Here is a 14,667-nt window from a genome sequence, read left to right on the forward strand (position 1 = left end):
TTTTTTTTTTTTTTTTTTTTTTTTTTTTTTTTTTTTTTTTTTTTTTTTTTGATTATTCACATGTTGTGCTGCCCTTACAATGGGGTATGACCCATGTGATGGAAATGTGCACAAGCTACATAATGCAAGGTTTAATTTCTTTACTTTTCCTGAATTGAAGTACTTTAGGTAGCCTGAGAAGTGGACAAAAATATGTTACTTGTCATTGGATATAAGGATGGAATTATGTATGGGACTGCAGTAGAGAAGCATGAAATTTCAAGGGTTTGGATTGAATCAAAAAGCAAAGAGAAGTCATCACTGTTGAACTGGCAATTTCTTAAGAGATTTTTCTTAGATTTTCTTTAGAGGAGAGTGTATTCCAGAATTTAAAAAAAAAATCAAGGCCAAATTAGGCTATAAAATATTGATATTTCCAAATAATTCCAAAGATTAAATAGCTGTCCTTGTGAGGTAGAAAATTAAGAGGTATTAAAACATTTATTTGTTTTAAAGCATTAGCAAAAATTACAGAATGCAGCAAGCTTTCTTCTGATAGCACATAATTAGTTTACAAAGGTGTGATCACTTCCAATATCGGCATTTATCAGATTTAACAATAATTTTAAATGTTATGAATCAAACTAATTTGCAAACTTACAGTTACTCTTCCAGAAATTATCTTGGGCATATTCCATGCTTATTATCAACCCTAACATGTTTTTTTTCAGTGCAAAGATAAAAATAATACTCTTTACTTCCCACGTGCTTGAACAAGCACAGTACAAAGGTGTTTTTCATGCTCCAATGGTTTTTTCTGATGCCATTTTGCACGAGTCACTCAAACACTTATATCTTAGGCCTTTGCCCTTATGTGTGTGTTCTGATATAGCACAGCCATGGCCTGCATTTTTAAAATTAACTTGGGAATAAAGTTAGAAACCTGTTAAGGATATCTGAGCTACCTAATAGGTTTTCTAAGCAACTCTCAATGGAGTATAATTTCAGTGATTATTTTAGTCTATTTTGAGAATTTTACTCTTCTCTTGCTCTGTAAAACCATAAATAAAATCACCAAATTATAAAGTCTCATCACTATTTCATCCAGTACAAAGCTGTATTTGGTTGAATAGGTTTGGGGTTTTAATGTATCCTGGAAACAAGTCCGTTTTGATCTGAATACTTCAAGAAAGATTGGAACATTAACACTGACAGCTTATTTCAGTTCAGAATACTCCCTTCCTTTAAGCTTGTACCTACTTTGAATTGTGGGATTTCAACTTTTAGGTGAATCTTGTTATTTATCAGTGTAATTTAAAGAATTTCTTTTACCTGGCATTTTCTCAATAGCTAGAAACTCACATGCTTTCCTTATGATCCTGTAATCTAAAAAGAAGGAGGATGAGATAGAACTAATTTTCGTATCAATATTTTTATGTAAAAAAGAAAAAAAGTGTGAACACAAAGTTTAAAGATAGACATTAGAGAAGTCAGAATATTCAATGCTCAGCGCCTTTTTCATGCAGCAGCAACACCAGTAGCTTTTCTACTAGCTTTTCAGCAGCACAGCTGTTCTTAACATTTTTAAGCTGGGAGCAGTATAGCAGACTTGCGTAATGACACAAGATCAGAAATGCATCCTGTACCAAACGTTTTAAGAATCTCATTAAACTGCAATTGAAGACAGAGCAGCTGCACACTAAAACAGATGTGCTTACTGTTCTCAATAGTCCTTATCTCCTCTGATGGAAAAGCTGGGATAGCAGCAACCTGTTGGGCTGTGGGAAGTGAAGACACAAAATTTCTTGATAGACTTTTTCTTCTTTTGATTATAGAGCTACAGGTACTGTGGAGATCCCTGTCAAAAATGCCCAGATCAAGACAGTACTGAGGGACATATTGATGAATGTAAAAATTTCTACCAATAATGAGTTTTTTGAAGGTCCTTGTCCCCATTAACTGCTGTGCTACATTCTGCTAATGCTCTGATTTCTGTAGCACCCACAAAAAAACCATCCCTAATATAAGATGGAAGAATATTTATATGTGGGATTCTTACTCATTAGCTTACTGCTGACAAAGTCCATGTGATGGACACAATTTGGAAGCTACAGACAAGACAATTTGCAGGACCTCAGGCAGTGTCATATGGTTTTCGTGTCCAGAATTTGTGGTGGCTGGTAGTGAGTGTAGGACCAGTTGCTGCCCAAAAGTATTTGAATTTATTTACAGCTAAGAGCTCTTAACAATAGTTTGAAGTGTTTGCCACCTGGTGGGGAGAAATATAGGAGGAAATTTCCTATCCTTTTTTGCTGAGGAAAAATTGTTACTTGTGGTGCCCTCTCCCCAATGACACATTGATCTTTCCCCTGCTGTGAAACTCCACTAGCAGATCTCATTAGTGAAGTGAAAGTTTCTTCATAGATATTCTGAATTGTGATGAAATTATCAAGCTTAAAAAATAGTCAACAACTCTAGGTGCAATCTTTCTTTAAAGTATGAATCAATATAGTGTTAAAAACTGGCACAGAATGTACTTTTTAAAATTATTTTCAACAGAACTGAAGGCTTATACAAGTGAGGCTGGCATCTTTCACTTCCATATCACTGGGTTGAATCCTCTTCAGGTTAGCAGTGAGAAGAATTCACAGTGGCAGTGTAGTGGCCTATATTGAAGGAGCTGTTAATAGTTGGGGGATGGTGGTATTAAGTGATACAGTCATTATTAACATCCTTATTGGCACTGTTTACTGAGCAGGAAAGTCAAACAGTCAGTGTAGAAAAGGAGTGAGTTACACTGACCTCTAAAGTTTATCCCTCCAAGTTGTTATTCTTCTAGATGAATTGTTCTCTTGTAATAGACATAAATAATAAGATTCTAGTTGTATAAGCTTTATCATGATAATGGAAATAAATGCACTTACTGTAAAACGCAGTGAAAGGTAGATTTATTCCTATACCTTCAATCTTTTCTATTAAACATTTTATGAAGGACATAATCCATTGTATTATGTTTACAAATACTAGGTTAAACAAAAATTATTTACAAGCAATATATTTATAGTTTCTTCATAGGCTTTCTGAAATTTGCTGACTATTAGTTATCCATTTGTATTGTGTTCTTTACATAATAACTTTGAAAGATCCTACAGAATTTCAGTGGATGTCAATTGGAGAAGAGTCTTTACTGATGTCAGCAGCAATTAAAGGCTGACCTGAATAGTCATAAAATGTTTCAGGTTCCTTTAGAATGCCTTGCCAGGGAAGTCAAGGCAGGTGAGCTCTGTGCTGCTGTTGTCTGCTTCTGTAAATGCCTGTAGTAGTGTTATCAGAAGATAACTGTCTTCCTTCCTCAAGAAAGTTTGAAATTTTCTGCCTGAAGAAGTAAATTGAGCCATTTTACTTTTTTACCAAACTCAGCTGTTTCTCTAACGGTAAGGCAAATATAATCTGCTGTGAATTACTTGCATGTGCTTAATTTTGAAGCATGCATATTTGATACAATGACACTATATTTTCTGTCTTTGGGCAATGAATCTATTCTCAATTTATCACTATGAAGGGGTTGCATGTCCATTACTACTTATATTAAATATTCTCAGATTGACACTGCATTTTATCTTGAGGTAATAGTTCCTTAATAGAGCAGAAAATACTTCTCTGGGAAGACAGAGAATTAGTTCCAAGAGTGGAAAAGAGCCTGTTGTAAAGACAGATTCTGTCAAGATTACAACCATGAAAAAAAAATTAAATAAAAGGTTTTACTCTTTCAAGGTGCCTTTTAGGTTTATGTAATCTTTGATTCACTTTCTCTCATGACTTTGTGTGTATGCATATATATATATATATTTATATATAAAAAATCTCAGCCTCCATTGCTAATAGTCATGTTAACAGCTTCGGTACTCCACTCAAATTGCAAAATAAGCAAGAAAGTTCCAAATTTAGGATTTTTTCCTGTTTTTTTTTTTGTTGTGGGTTGGGGTTTGTTTGTTTGTTTGTTTGTTTTTTAAAGCTAGAGAAGGGCTCTGTGTCAGCTGAGGTTTAGCTAGACAATTTCTTATTCTGAGTAATCTGGTATAAATTGAAACATATCTAAAACGTAGCAGGTTGTTTTCGCTGGTTTGATGGCTTTCGACAGGTTACATAATCTCTTCACTATTTTTTTCTTTAAAAAAATGAGGTTCAGATATAGCAAATTTTAATTAATCAGTACATACATCTTTAAGACCAAAACCCACAAAAGACTGCAGAAATATGAATACAACAGCTAGCAAAATAAACTTTTAGTAGTGGAATATGCCTCTACTGAAAACTTAAGCTATGCAGTGTTGGATACAAAAGTCTTCTAACACAAAACCTAAGTGTTTCAGCGGGGGTTTATGCAGGTCTACCAATGAACATTTTGGTACAGATTCAGAAGACCTACATAAATGTTCGTAATGTTTTCTTTCTTTGTGTGGGAATTTCTGAGCATCTGAACAGTAGAAAATAGGAGGCAGAGTTAGATAATGAGTAGTGTCCCTCAGGGCTCTGTATTGGGGCTGGTGCTCTTCAGTATCTTCATCAGTGGGATCCCACAGACAGTGTGATTGCACCCTCAGCAAGTTTAGAGATGACACGAAGCTGAGCAGTGCAGTTGGCACAACAGAAGGATGGAATGCCATCCAGAGGGATCTGGGCAAACTTGACAGGTAGACCCAGAAGAACCTCATAAAGTTCAGCAAGTCCAAGTGGAAGGTCTTGCACCTGCAGGTCAGGGCAATACCAGACATGAGCAGGGACTGGGAGAAGAACTGGGACAGCAGCCCTGCCGAGGAGGACTTGGTGATGCTGGTGGATGAGAGGCTGGGCATCAGCAAGCAGTGTGTGCTTGCAGCCCAGAAAACCAACCGCATCCTGAGCTGCATCAAAAGAAATGTGCCCAGCCGGTCGAGGGAGAGGATTCTCTCTGTCTGCTCTGGTGAGAGCCCACCTGGCATGCTGCATCCAGTGCTGGAGTCCTCAGCAAAAGAAGGGCATGCACCTATTACAGCAGGTTCAGAGAAGGGCAGCAAAGATGATCAGAAGGCTAAAACACCTCTCCCATGAAGACAGGCTGATAGAGTTTGTGTTGTTCAGCCTGGAGAAGAATTTGTGGAGCTTTTCAGTCCATAAAGGGAACTTATAAAAGAAGGGAGAGTGGGCAGATAGTGATAAAACAAGGAGGAACAGCTTTAAACTGAAGGAGGGGAGACTTAGATTAGACATTATGAAGAAATTCTTCACTGTGAGGATGGAGAGGCACTGGAAGAGGTTGTCCAGATAAGTTGTGGATGCCCCATGGCAGGGAGTTTGGAACTAGATGATCTTTAGGGTCACTTCTGACCCAAACTATTCTATGATTCTATGCTATAGGTCACCTCTATCTGTACCGTTTGACCTAACCCTCCATGGAAGAATCACAGGTTGTGATATAGAGAGGCTTCTTATTTCAATATTTGAAATGTATTCCCTAAAGAAATAGGAAAATTTTGCAGATGGAGAGAATATAATTTTTTTCATATACTTTGAAGTAGCTGGCCCTAGATGCTCTTTAGGAAGTGTCTTATTTTTTGATACACTGAACTCTAGCCTAGGAGTTAAGAACCCTGATAAATTATTGCAAGTTTACAGTACTGGAATCAGAAATTTTCCCTCTGGGATCAAAATCTAAGTATCACATTTATGGATTTGGGTGTGGCAGAATTGTCAGTGACTAACCCTTTGAACTACATTCAGTCTCAAAGCTGAAAGGACACAGTCCTTAAGGAGTGAATTTATTGCTATGTGTGAAGAAAATATATAGATTGAAGTGTTTAATCAGGTTTTAGTTAATATTTTTAATTTATGGCAAGCAACCTTACTAAAATATGTTGAAAAAATGCTTAGGAATAGATAATGTGTCTGTAGATCTCAATCTCTAAAAACAAAAAAACCAACTTTGGAAGCTTCATTTTGGCTAGCATATTTGATACATTAAGAAATAAATTGCTGGAGTCTCTGAAAAGATAATTTTCATATAGCAAGCAAACCAGAGGAATTTCCTGACATTCTCCTCTTTTAAGAAATTGAAAAATTCAGTAGGGAAAAAAATTACGGAAACTCAGTTGAAATATACTTAATGTCTCGATAAAAAGATACAGTAAAGTATTACTCTGGAGATATAATTATGTCCTTTGTGACAGTTTATCTGTATTTCTGCTCTTATATCTAATTTTGAAGAATAAAGTAGTCTGTACTGGCCCCCTTCTTGGGGGAAGCTCCTCTTCCATACTAGTTGCGCAGCAGGAATTAGGGAGTGAAGTTAGGGCAGAAAATAAAACTGAGCTGAACCATGACTTTTCTAGTGAAAGTGAATGTTACAATCCCCTGCACAGGGCAGGTTAGGGTATTGGAAAAACTCAGTGATCCTGCATTAAAATACTATTAGCTGTTCTGATATGTTCAGTGTCTCCCCTTCTTCCTCAAGGAATTGCAGTAACTGAGTAATGCTTTCCAGTATCTGACAACTATTAGTCAGGACCTCACTAGGCTGCATTTTAGAGCATGAGAAATGGAACTGGACAGAATTAACTCTAATGCAGTTAAAAATGGTTGTGTTTTTTTTTAAATATTAAATTTACAACTTCCTTGTAGGATCATTTCATGAGGTCTCTGAACTGGCATCATTGCTGATATTGAGACAAATTTGGTCTCTAATCCTGTGAACAGCTTAATGACTCTCATGCATAAAGTTGGTTTGTGCACATGTGTTGGAAAGCCTTCAGCCCTGGCTGATTGCCGTGTTCATTCATTCTGGATATAATTAAACTGACTCATCAACATTTCCTGATTATGGATGCTGTGTAGCCTGGTACTTCATATCTCTTCTTCAAATTAGGCTTTTGAACTGAAGTCCTAGCACCAACCTCTAAAGCAAAATAAAGAAGGGATTTTTTAACCATTTCAGTTCAGAGCTAACAAAATATTCACCAGAAGAGGTTCACCTGGAACTTCCATGTTTTGGCCAACAAGATGGAGATATGTTATTACCTAATGTCACAGGGAAGTAAAAGAAATTAACTTAGTTCCTTGCAGAATATCAATACTGATGCAAAGAATGTTACTGTTAATTATTGCAATATACACACATATATTATGTTACTATAAACTTGCCTAGTTCTGAAAGTTTTTAAATATGTATAGCTTATAAACACAATTTAGGTAATAACATGCACCTTTTTTCCATAAATACAACTCCCGTTCATCCACACTGGACCTTTTGATGAATTTTAATCATCGTGGTCTTGCTTATTTATACTGACATTTACTTTAAAAATTTCTTCAGTACTGTGAGTTGAATTATAAAAATTACAGTAGTAATTTTCAATAGAATTGAAATGGATTTTCCAGAGATCAGCGTTTGTGTTAAATTATTAATAATTTTTATTAATAATGGAAAAAATTAGTTCTAATGTTGCAGTGCTGCAGAAAATAGTATAATGGTTAACTACTGCAATCCAATGCAATATATTGATAAAAAAAATAGTAAATTTTCTGGTTAATGGCTATACCTGCATAATCTCATGTAAAAATGAAGAAAAAATATTTACTTCTTGACCCTTTCAGCTTCAAGATTCCTGCGTAAATACAAATTGTAGCTAGTCAGGGAAAACATTTGGGGGGTTTCTGAGTTCTAAATTGATCAGGAGTTTGCTTAGAAGAATGTGATTGTTATTCTTAGTTTTAGATATGGTTAAGCTCAAAGCTGTTTATGCAAACATAAAATTCTCATTTCCAGAAGACTGACGTTTGTGGTATTCATTTGCTGAAATTAAACTGCATTTGTTATTCCTGTGAAGCAGAACATAAACTTATGACCTCTGATGCATGGCCCTTGAGATTCATGGAACCTGTCATATAAGCTAAGCTTCAATGCAGTGTTTCTATTGTTCCTCAAGACAGAAGGAGATGTAACCTGCAGGAAGACATGATGAGCTGCATAAATGTCCCAATTTTGAGGAAAGATGAATTAAAATTAAAGGCATTATTTTTCTCCTTGGAAAATAGTAACCTTATACGGGCAAAGAAGCAAAAGGGATAATTGAGGACAGTAGAAGTTTCCTGAGACTGGAGGTACATTCATGGTCATGCGTGCTCTTGCATAACTGATGTCTTCTCAGAAAGTATGGGATAAATTATTTCTATTCCATGTTCTTCAAGAGTGGAAAGTTTCTTTCTACCACAGCTCATTCACCATTTAACTCCTGCTCTCTTTGCATGTCAGAAATGTTGCTTCTGTTTCCTTCTAAATCACCTATTGTGTGCCCCACAGTTTATTGCCAACATTAGTGGGTATGAGATGGACTTGCATCTTTGCAAGGTCATGCCTGTGGTAGTTTGGTTTCATGATAATATTCCAAACAATTCCATGAGAAGCTACAGTAGACAACTTAGATGCTGATTCAAACAAATTACCTGTTGTTGAGTGTTACTTAGTAGGAGTGTTTATGAGGTGTAATAAATTTGTAGCAGGCTGAAAGGGAAAAAACACAGGGGATATCAACAGAAAGTGTAGGAGACTATTTTGCAGGCTGGAAAGGAAATGACTCGGGATGCTTTGAAGAAAGTGAACTGTATAAATGAGGAAATGCTCAGGTGCAACTAGAGTGAAGTTCTGCCAAATGTTTTTTCGCTGTAGCTATTTTTTTCTATGTATACCTTTCTATGGGTATTCCATAGTCTAGAAACATCACAGAGGATATAAAATCTCCCACACAAGATGTTTTTGGACTTAAACTAGTGTTAGTTCTATTAATTGAAATGAATACTTGGAATTTTTTTCAAATACTTTTATTCTTTTTCCAAACTGCTAACGTGTTTTCCTTCTTGGGAAACATCCTCAAGCAAGATAAGGGAATTTCAAGGCACTAATCTATAGAACTAGTTTTAGCTGGAAGTGGAATATGTGGCTGATTCCTGCACCCAGTCCAAGATTTTGAGGGTTTTTTGGATCTCTCAAACTATACTTCAGATTGCAGAACCAGACCGGAGATTGAAATTTTCATCTTCTGTGTTAGTTGGCTTAAAATTTTACCAAGTGAAAGATAAGGTAATAAAAACATGCTAAAGAGACTTTGTCATGTGTTAATGATAAATTGCTGCTTTGTATTTAACATGACTTAACCTGGATATTTCAGTTCTCTATTTAGGTGCTGGGTTCCTGGGTTTAATTTACAGAATTTAGGTACTGGGTTCCTGTATGTCAGGTGAACATCTAGAGAGTAATAGAAAAGATTTTCTGACATCAAGAGGAAAAAAAGCAGTCTTTAGAAAAGGATAACTAGTAGACACAATACTGCTTCTGATATCCTTCAAATTTTCCCCAGCAGTTACTTCAAGTGACCTATTTGTCATGGAATTTTAGCTGAACTAGCTATTCTTCAAATCTTAAAAAAATAAGTAGATAAAAATTAATTGTGTGTTATCACCCCAGTAACTCTTATTTTGATTACCAAAACACCAAATACTTGGACAGCAGGTGTGATGTCTCTGTTTCACCTGATTGAAAAGACACAGTTCTTAAAATACCTGATTAATTCTATAGGCAGTCAAATTTCTGCTTTGACGTCCACAGCAGTCTGTATTTCAGCAAGGTGAAGGTAGATATGTTCCAGCTCAGCCTCTCTGGGATTCTTTCATGAATCATCTCTGCTTTCCTTAATACAATTCCTTTCTTCTTCCTCAGAGTAGGTCCAGCATATCATTAAATAAATGAGCTTCTCAGAAACAGCTAGCCAAGTGTTTTCCTTGAAATGAATAATTGGAAGAAGAGAATATAGTGGAAATGCTCTTCAAGAGCATTTCAAGAGAAAAAATGGTGTTTATGGCAGCCTAACCAGCTAGAATCACAGGAGAGCAGAAGATTCATGTTTGGAAGGGACCTCTGGAGGTCACTCGTCCAGCTCCTACTCAAGTAGGGTAATACAAAACCAATTTCCCAGGATCATGTCCAGATGGGCCAGCTGTAATTAATACCACACACACAGGGGAGCTGGATGTTTGGGGTTGACTGCTTAACATGTCTGGATTCTTGCTGGCAATACAGCTCCTGCACATAATTGTTTTGGACCTCTACGTAGTGTCAGATATCCCCCTTAAAAATAACTATTATTTTCACTTGATTTCTAATTTAAATGGTCAGCATAAGCTGGTCTCATTGGTCACATTACCTCCACTCCAACAGCTCTGGCTCTCTCCATGTCCAAAGCCAATTAACTGTTGTTATCTAAAAGTTACACAAATATAAACTAAGTTTGTTTGAACTGCCGTATTTCCTTTCTGTGCATATCTAAGCCCTCAGAGGTAAGGCAGAAGTAGTCCAGAGGTTTTGGATTCTCTGTTCTTGGTTATCTCAGGAAATAAAAGAATCATCTAAAGATGTGCTAATCTAAAGATGAGCAGATGAAATCTACATCCCACTTATCTGAGTAGTGCTTTTGGATGGGTTTTACTCCAAAATAAACAACTGAAAAGCTCAGATAGAAATTCACTGGAAAAATGTCCTTTTTTCAACCGGATGTTGCTATGGATGACCTTCCCCATGTAAAAACATTTAAAATTCAAATTTTGTAGATTAAATGGCAAGGACCAAATCATCCCTAAAGAAAGAATACGGAGTAATTTTCAACACCAATGTACTTAATGACAGTATCATTTCTATCACCTTACAGTTGTGTAATAAAAAGTGAGTTCATATTTGAGTAATAAAGAAGTATCTATACTTTACTGTTAAGTAACATTGAATTTTATCCAAAAAAAACATTGTTTCAAGTGCTAGTGGGAAAAAACTGAATCAGGGAAGCTAATTATACCAAGAATTCAAGTGATTCCTTTCAGTCAGCTTTTCCAGTTTAAAGCATATTTTCTAAGTTTTCACATTTTTTAACCTCTTAATTGTAGACAAACTTTGTCATCACAATACTGTTGCAGGATTTTTTTAAAAAATTATTCATTTTTAATAGAATTAAACAACGTTTGTATTTTGTATTTGTATTATACAACATGTATAATGTGAACATGATAAAAATAAGTATTTGTTTTTAAGTCCTTTCAGAGAAAGATGGGAGATATGGAATTAGGCCTTTCTCATAGAGTAAGCTTTGATTGTTTTGCAGCTGATTGTTTTGGGTTCAGAGAGCAGTTCGGGCCAGAAAGAAGCTTTAAAGATCATCTTCAAAGATCATCTAATCCTTCTGCCATGGACAGGAACAACTTTCATTACATGAGGTTGCTCAAAGCCCTATCCAACCAAATCTTGAATGTTTTCAGGGATGAGGCATCCGCACCTGTTTTGGGAAGCTTGTTCCCAGTGTCTCATCATCCTTATCATAAAAAATTTCTTCTCTATATCCAATATAAATTTACCTTCTTACTTTAAAACCATTGCTCCTTGTCCTTTCAGACTTTTTACCTGCCCTGGTAAAAAATCTCTAGTTTTCTTTTAAGTCACTTTTATGTATTGAAAGGCCGTAATAAGGTCTCCCTGGAGTCTGGTCTTCTCCAGGCTGAACAACTCCAGCTTTCACAGCTTGCCTTCAGAGGAGAGTCATCTAAGCCCTCTGATCATCTTCATGGCCCTCCTCTAGGCATGTTCCAACAGGTTCATGTCTTCACAGTACTGAGGACCCCAGACTTTGACAAAGTACTCTAGAATCTCATGGGAGCAGAGCAGAGGGGTAGAATCACCTCCCTTGCCCTGTTGACCACACTCCTTTTATACAGACCACCATAAAACTGGCTTTCTGGGCTGCAAGCAGATATGGCCACCTCATTTCCACCATTTTGTCTACTGCTATCTCGAAGTCCTTCTCCAGAAAGCTGCTGGAAATTCACCAGTTCATTCAGTCTGCATTGATATCACGCATTGCCTTGACCCAGGTGCAGGACCTCAAGCATATCATGTCTTAATACTGTATTCCGTAAGGAAAGAAGTGATTCTCCATTTGTTTCTATATTTATCCTGTTTCTATCATTTTATCCTGAAAGAACATTGGGAATTTATCACAATTCCAGATATGGACCTCTCATAAAAGCAATTGACCTTTAATTCACTTTGTTCGATTTCTCTCAGGACATAATTTTTAATACCTGTCATTAAAAAATACAGTAAAATACAAATACTATTAAATTAAATACTTGAGCATATCAGTCATGTAAGAAAGAACTGAGATCAGTGTCTTTAAAATGAAATCTACTGATGTAAAGAAGCACCCAGCCTAAAGCATTTCAACTGGCAACTGAGTTCCTAAATGCCGATAGGTGTAAATCACCTTAATTCAGAATATACTTTTTCTTAATCAAGATAACTTTGAACGTTATGGAGCATTTTTTATTGTCTGAATTGTCATTTGTGTTAGGAATCAGAATACTTTCAAAGACAAACTTCTTAACATAAACTACTCTTCTTCATTACCAAATGTCAGTAGTCACACTATATTACGTTTTTGTTCTCCAGATTAAACTTTCTGGCAAAACAAGGAGGTTTCACATAAGAAATATGTATTTGTCAGATTGCCATAGAAAGTGTTTCCTGTTTTATGTATAGCAATCTGAGCCTTTTTTAATGTGCAGATATTTTTGAAAACCTAGCTAAGGATTAATAAACTGCACTTAACAAAATTTTGTATGTTGAAGTGAGTTGGAATTTGATGGATGAGGGCTTTTAATCTGAAATAATAGTAAACAGATATGTTAATGAAACAGTTTTTTTTTTTCTGTATGGTGGTGAAGTACATGTCTTGCAAAATGAAGTCCAATTCCCTGTCCAGAAACACTGCTCAAGTCAAAAGGGATGTGATTCATAGGCAGATGAGAAAACTCTCCTTTTCTGTCTTACCACAAAATGTATCTGTGCTTGTTACAGCTTTGTAGTTACAGCTGTCCCAAGAGCTGGGGAGTGGATAACTGAGCTGTATGATTCAGTCTCTCCCTTCAGTCCTGCTGCGCTGAGCACAGAGGGGAACTTTCCACCCTAATTCATCTTCTGTATTGGCAGGTTTCTCACGTAATAAACTGTCCCCAACCACTCTGTGGTTTGGTTGTTTTATTGGGTTTTTTTTACCCTTGTCTTTTTCTCTCCTTCATGTTTTTGCAGAGTAGTCCCAAGTTCTTAGTTCCCTTTCTTTCTTGTTTGGCTCTGGCAGGTGAGAAGCCAGGGACGGAGCAAGATGAAGTTAAGCTGCAGAACGCCAGCAAGCAGATTGTGCAGACTGCTATCCTCCGAGCAGTGCAGCAAGTTTCCCAGGAGAGCCAGCAAAAGGAGAAGCGAGCAAACAGTACAAGCCTCCAGCTCGAAAGAGGAAAACTAACCAAGAAACATGAAAAGAAGTAAAGGAGCAGATTGGGTTTTTCAGTCCTCCAGTCTGCAGTTTTCAGCCTTCTCTTTAGTATCAGCTGTATTGCTAGTGCAATGCTACTGTTGTAAAGCAAACCAAAGTATTATCACACCTAGACATAGGGTAAAACTGCAATAGTCCTCAGCTGAGAAATATTAAGTGCATTAGATGAATAACTTCATATTTATGCAGTGCCTCTTAACAGAAAAAATAACCATAGTTATAAAAGTAGTTTCAAGCACAAACTCTTACAGTATGAACTTATTCTCAAAAGCTTGTTGTCAGTTCACTTTCATGTTAAGTTCTGTGTGCAACAATTATGTCAGTTCAGCTGGATGGACTCTACTCTGAGTGACTGGGTTCACTGAAGTTGTCTTCGCCGAAGAAATAGTTTACTGTCAAGGATAGCAGAATGATTTCAGACTCCCTTGAAGCCCGGGTTTGTACTTTGCTTTGATAAGACATGAGCTATATGAAATGGCAGTATAAAGTGGATTTGGTAAGTTCTGTGAACCAATTTTTTTTTTCATCTTGGAAAAAAAAAGAGCAATCCAGTAAGACTGCAGTAACTGTGATCTATTACTCTGATCATACACCTATGATCTCTGTCTTTTTTTAAAGAAGTTAAAATAAGTACTGAAGTTTTACTCTACTTATTTGAAACACTTCTATACTTCTGCATAAAAATCACTTGTGCCTCAACTAGTCCTTTTAATTTTCTTGATACTGAAAGAAGAGAAACTGATGCAATGATAAGGAGTTTGCCAATGTATTCTTCAGTTTCTCAGCTTTGCTGGGGCTTTATTTACAAGACTGGAGTGTCTTAAAAAAAGGGGTTGAATTTATTAGTATCTTGAAGGATGAAAATATACTGTGTCTGAATTCTGTCATGGTAGATATTTCTCACCTGCTATGCGTAAAGTGACTTCACATATTTGCAATAGTAACATAGATTCACCTTAAATAGCACTGCATTAAGCTGGTAATACAGAGCTTACCCTTTTAAGTGCTCTATGTAGCTGAAGCAATCCATGATGTTTCAGAAAATACAAATTAAATAAATGTCCCCTTCACTTTTATGCTCCCTTTCGGTAATGATGATTGTGCTATTACAAGTCTGAAATGAATAACTGTATATTTAATTCTAGAAATGGCTTGTAGCTCTGCTTCGGCTGAATTCCTGTAGTAATACACCTAGAAATATAGAGAAGCAGATGCTCTGCAAAACTGTGAACTGCTTTTCTACTCAGCTAAGTGATTCTCGAAGAGACTGTGGGTTAAGCAATTGGCT

General features: G+C 36.3%; 1 protein-coding gene across 2 annotated transcripts in view; it reads left to right on the plus strand.

The window, feature by feature from the left end:
• Positions 1–14,454, plus strand: part of AKAIN1 (A-kinase anchor inhibitor 1) — a 20,726-nt gene extending 6,272 nt beyond the window's left edge. For both annotated transcript variants that reach the window (XM_027886338.1, XM_027886339.1), the window contains exon 2: positions 13,185–14,454. In XM_027886338.1, the coding sequence (XP_027742139.1) occupies positions 13,185–13,372 (188 nt within the window). In that variant the 3' untranslated portion in view covers positions 13,373–14,454. The remainder of the gene's footprint in view (positions 1–13,184) is intronic.
• The last annotated feature ends 213 nt before the right edge of the window (positions 14,455–14,667 follow it).

This window comes from Empidonax traillii, unplaced genomic scaffold (genome assembly GCF_003031625.1).
Source record: "Empidonax traillii isolate 1590-97213 ecotype Southwest subspecies unplaced genomic scaffold, ASM303162v1 scaffold186:size1492175, whole genome shotgun sequence".
Classification (NCBI taxonomy): domain Eukaryota; kingdom Metazoa; phylum Chordata; class Aves; order Passeriformes; family Tyrannidae; genus Empidonax; species Empidonax traillii.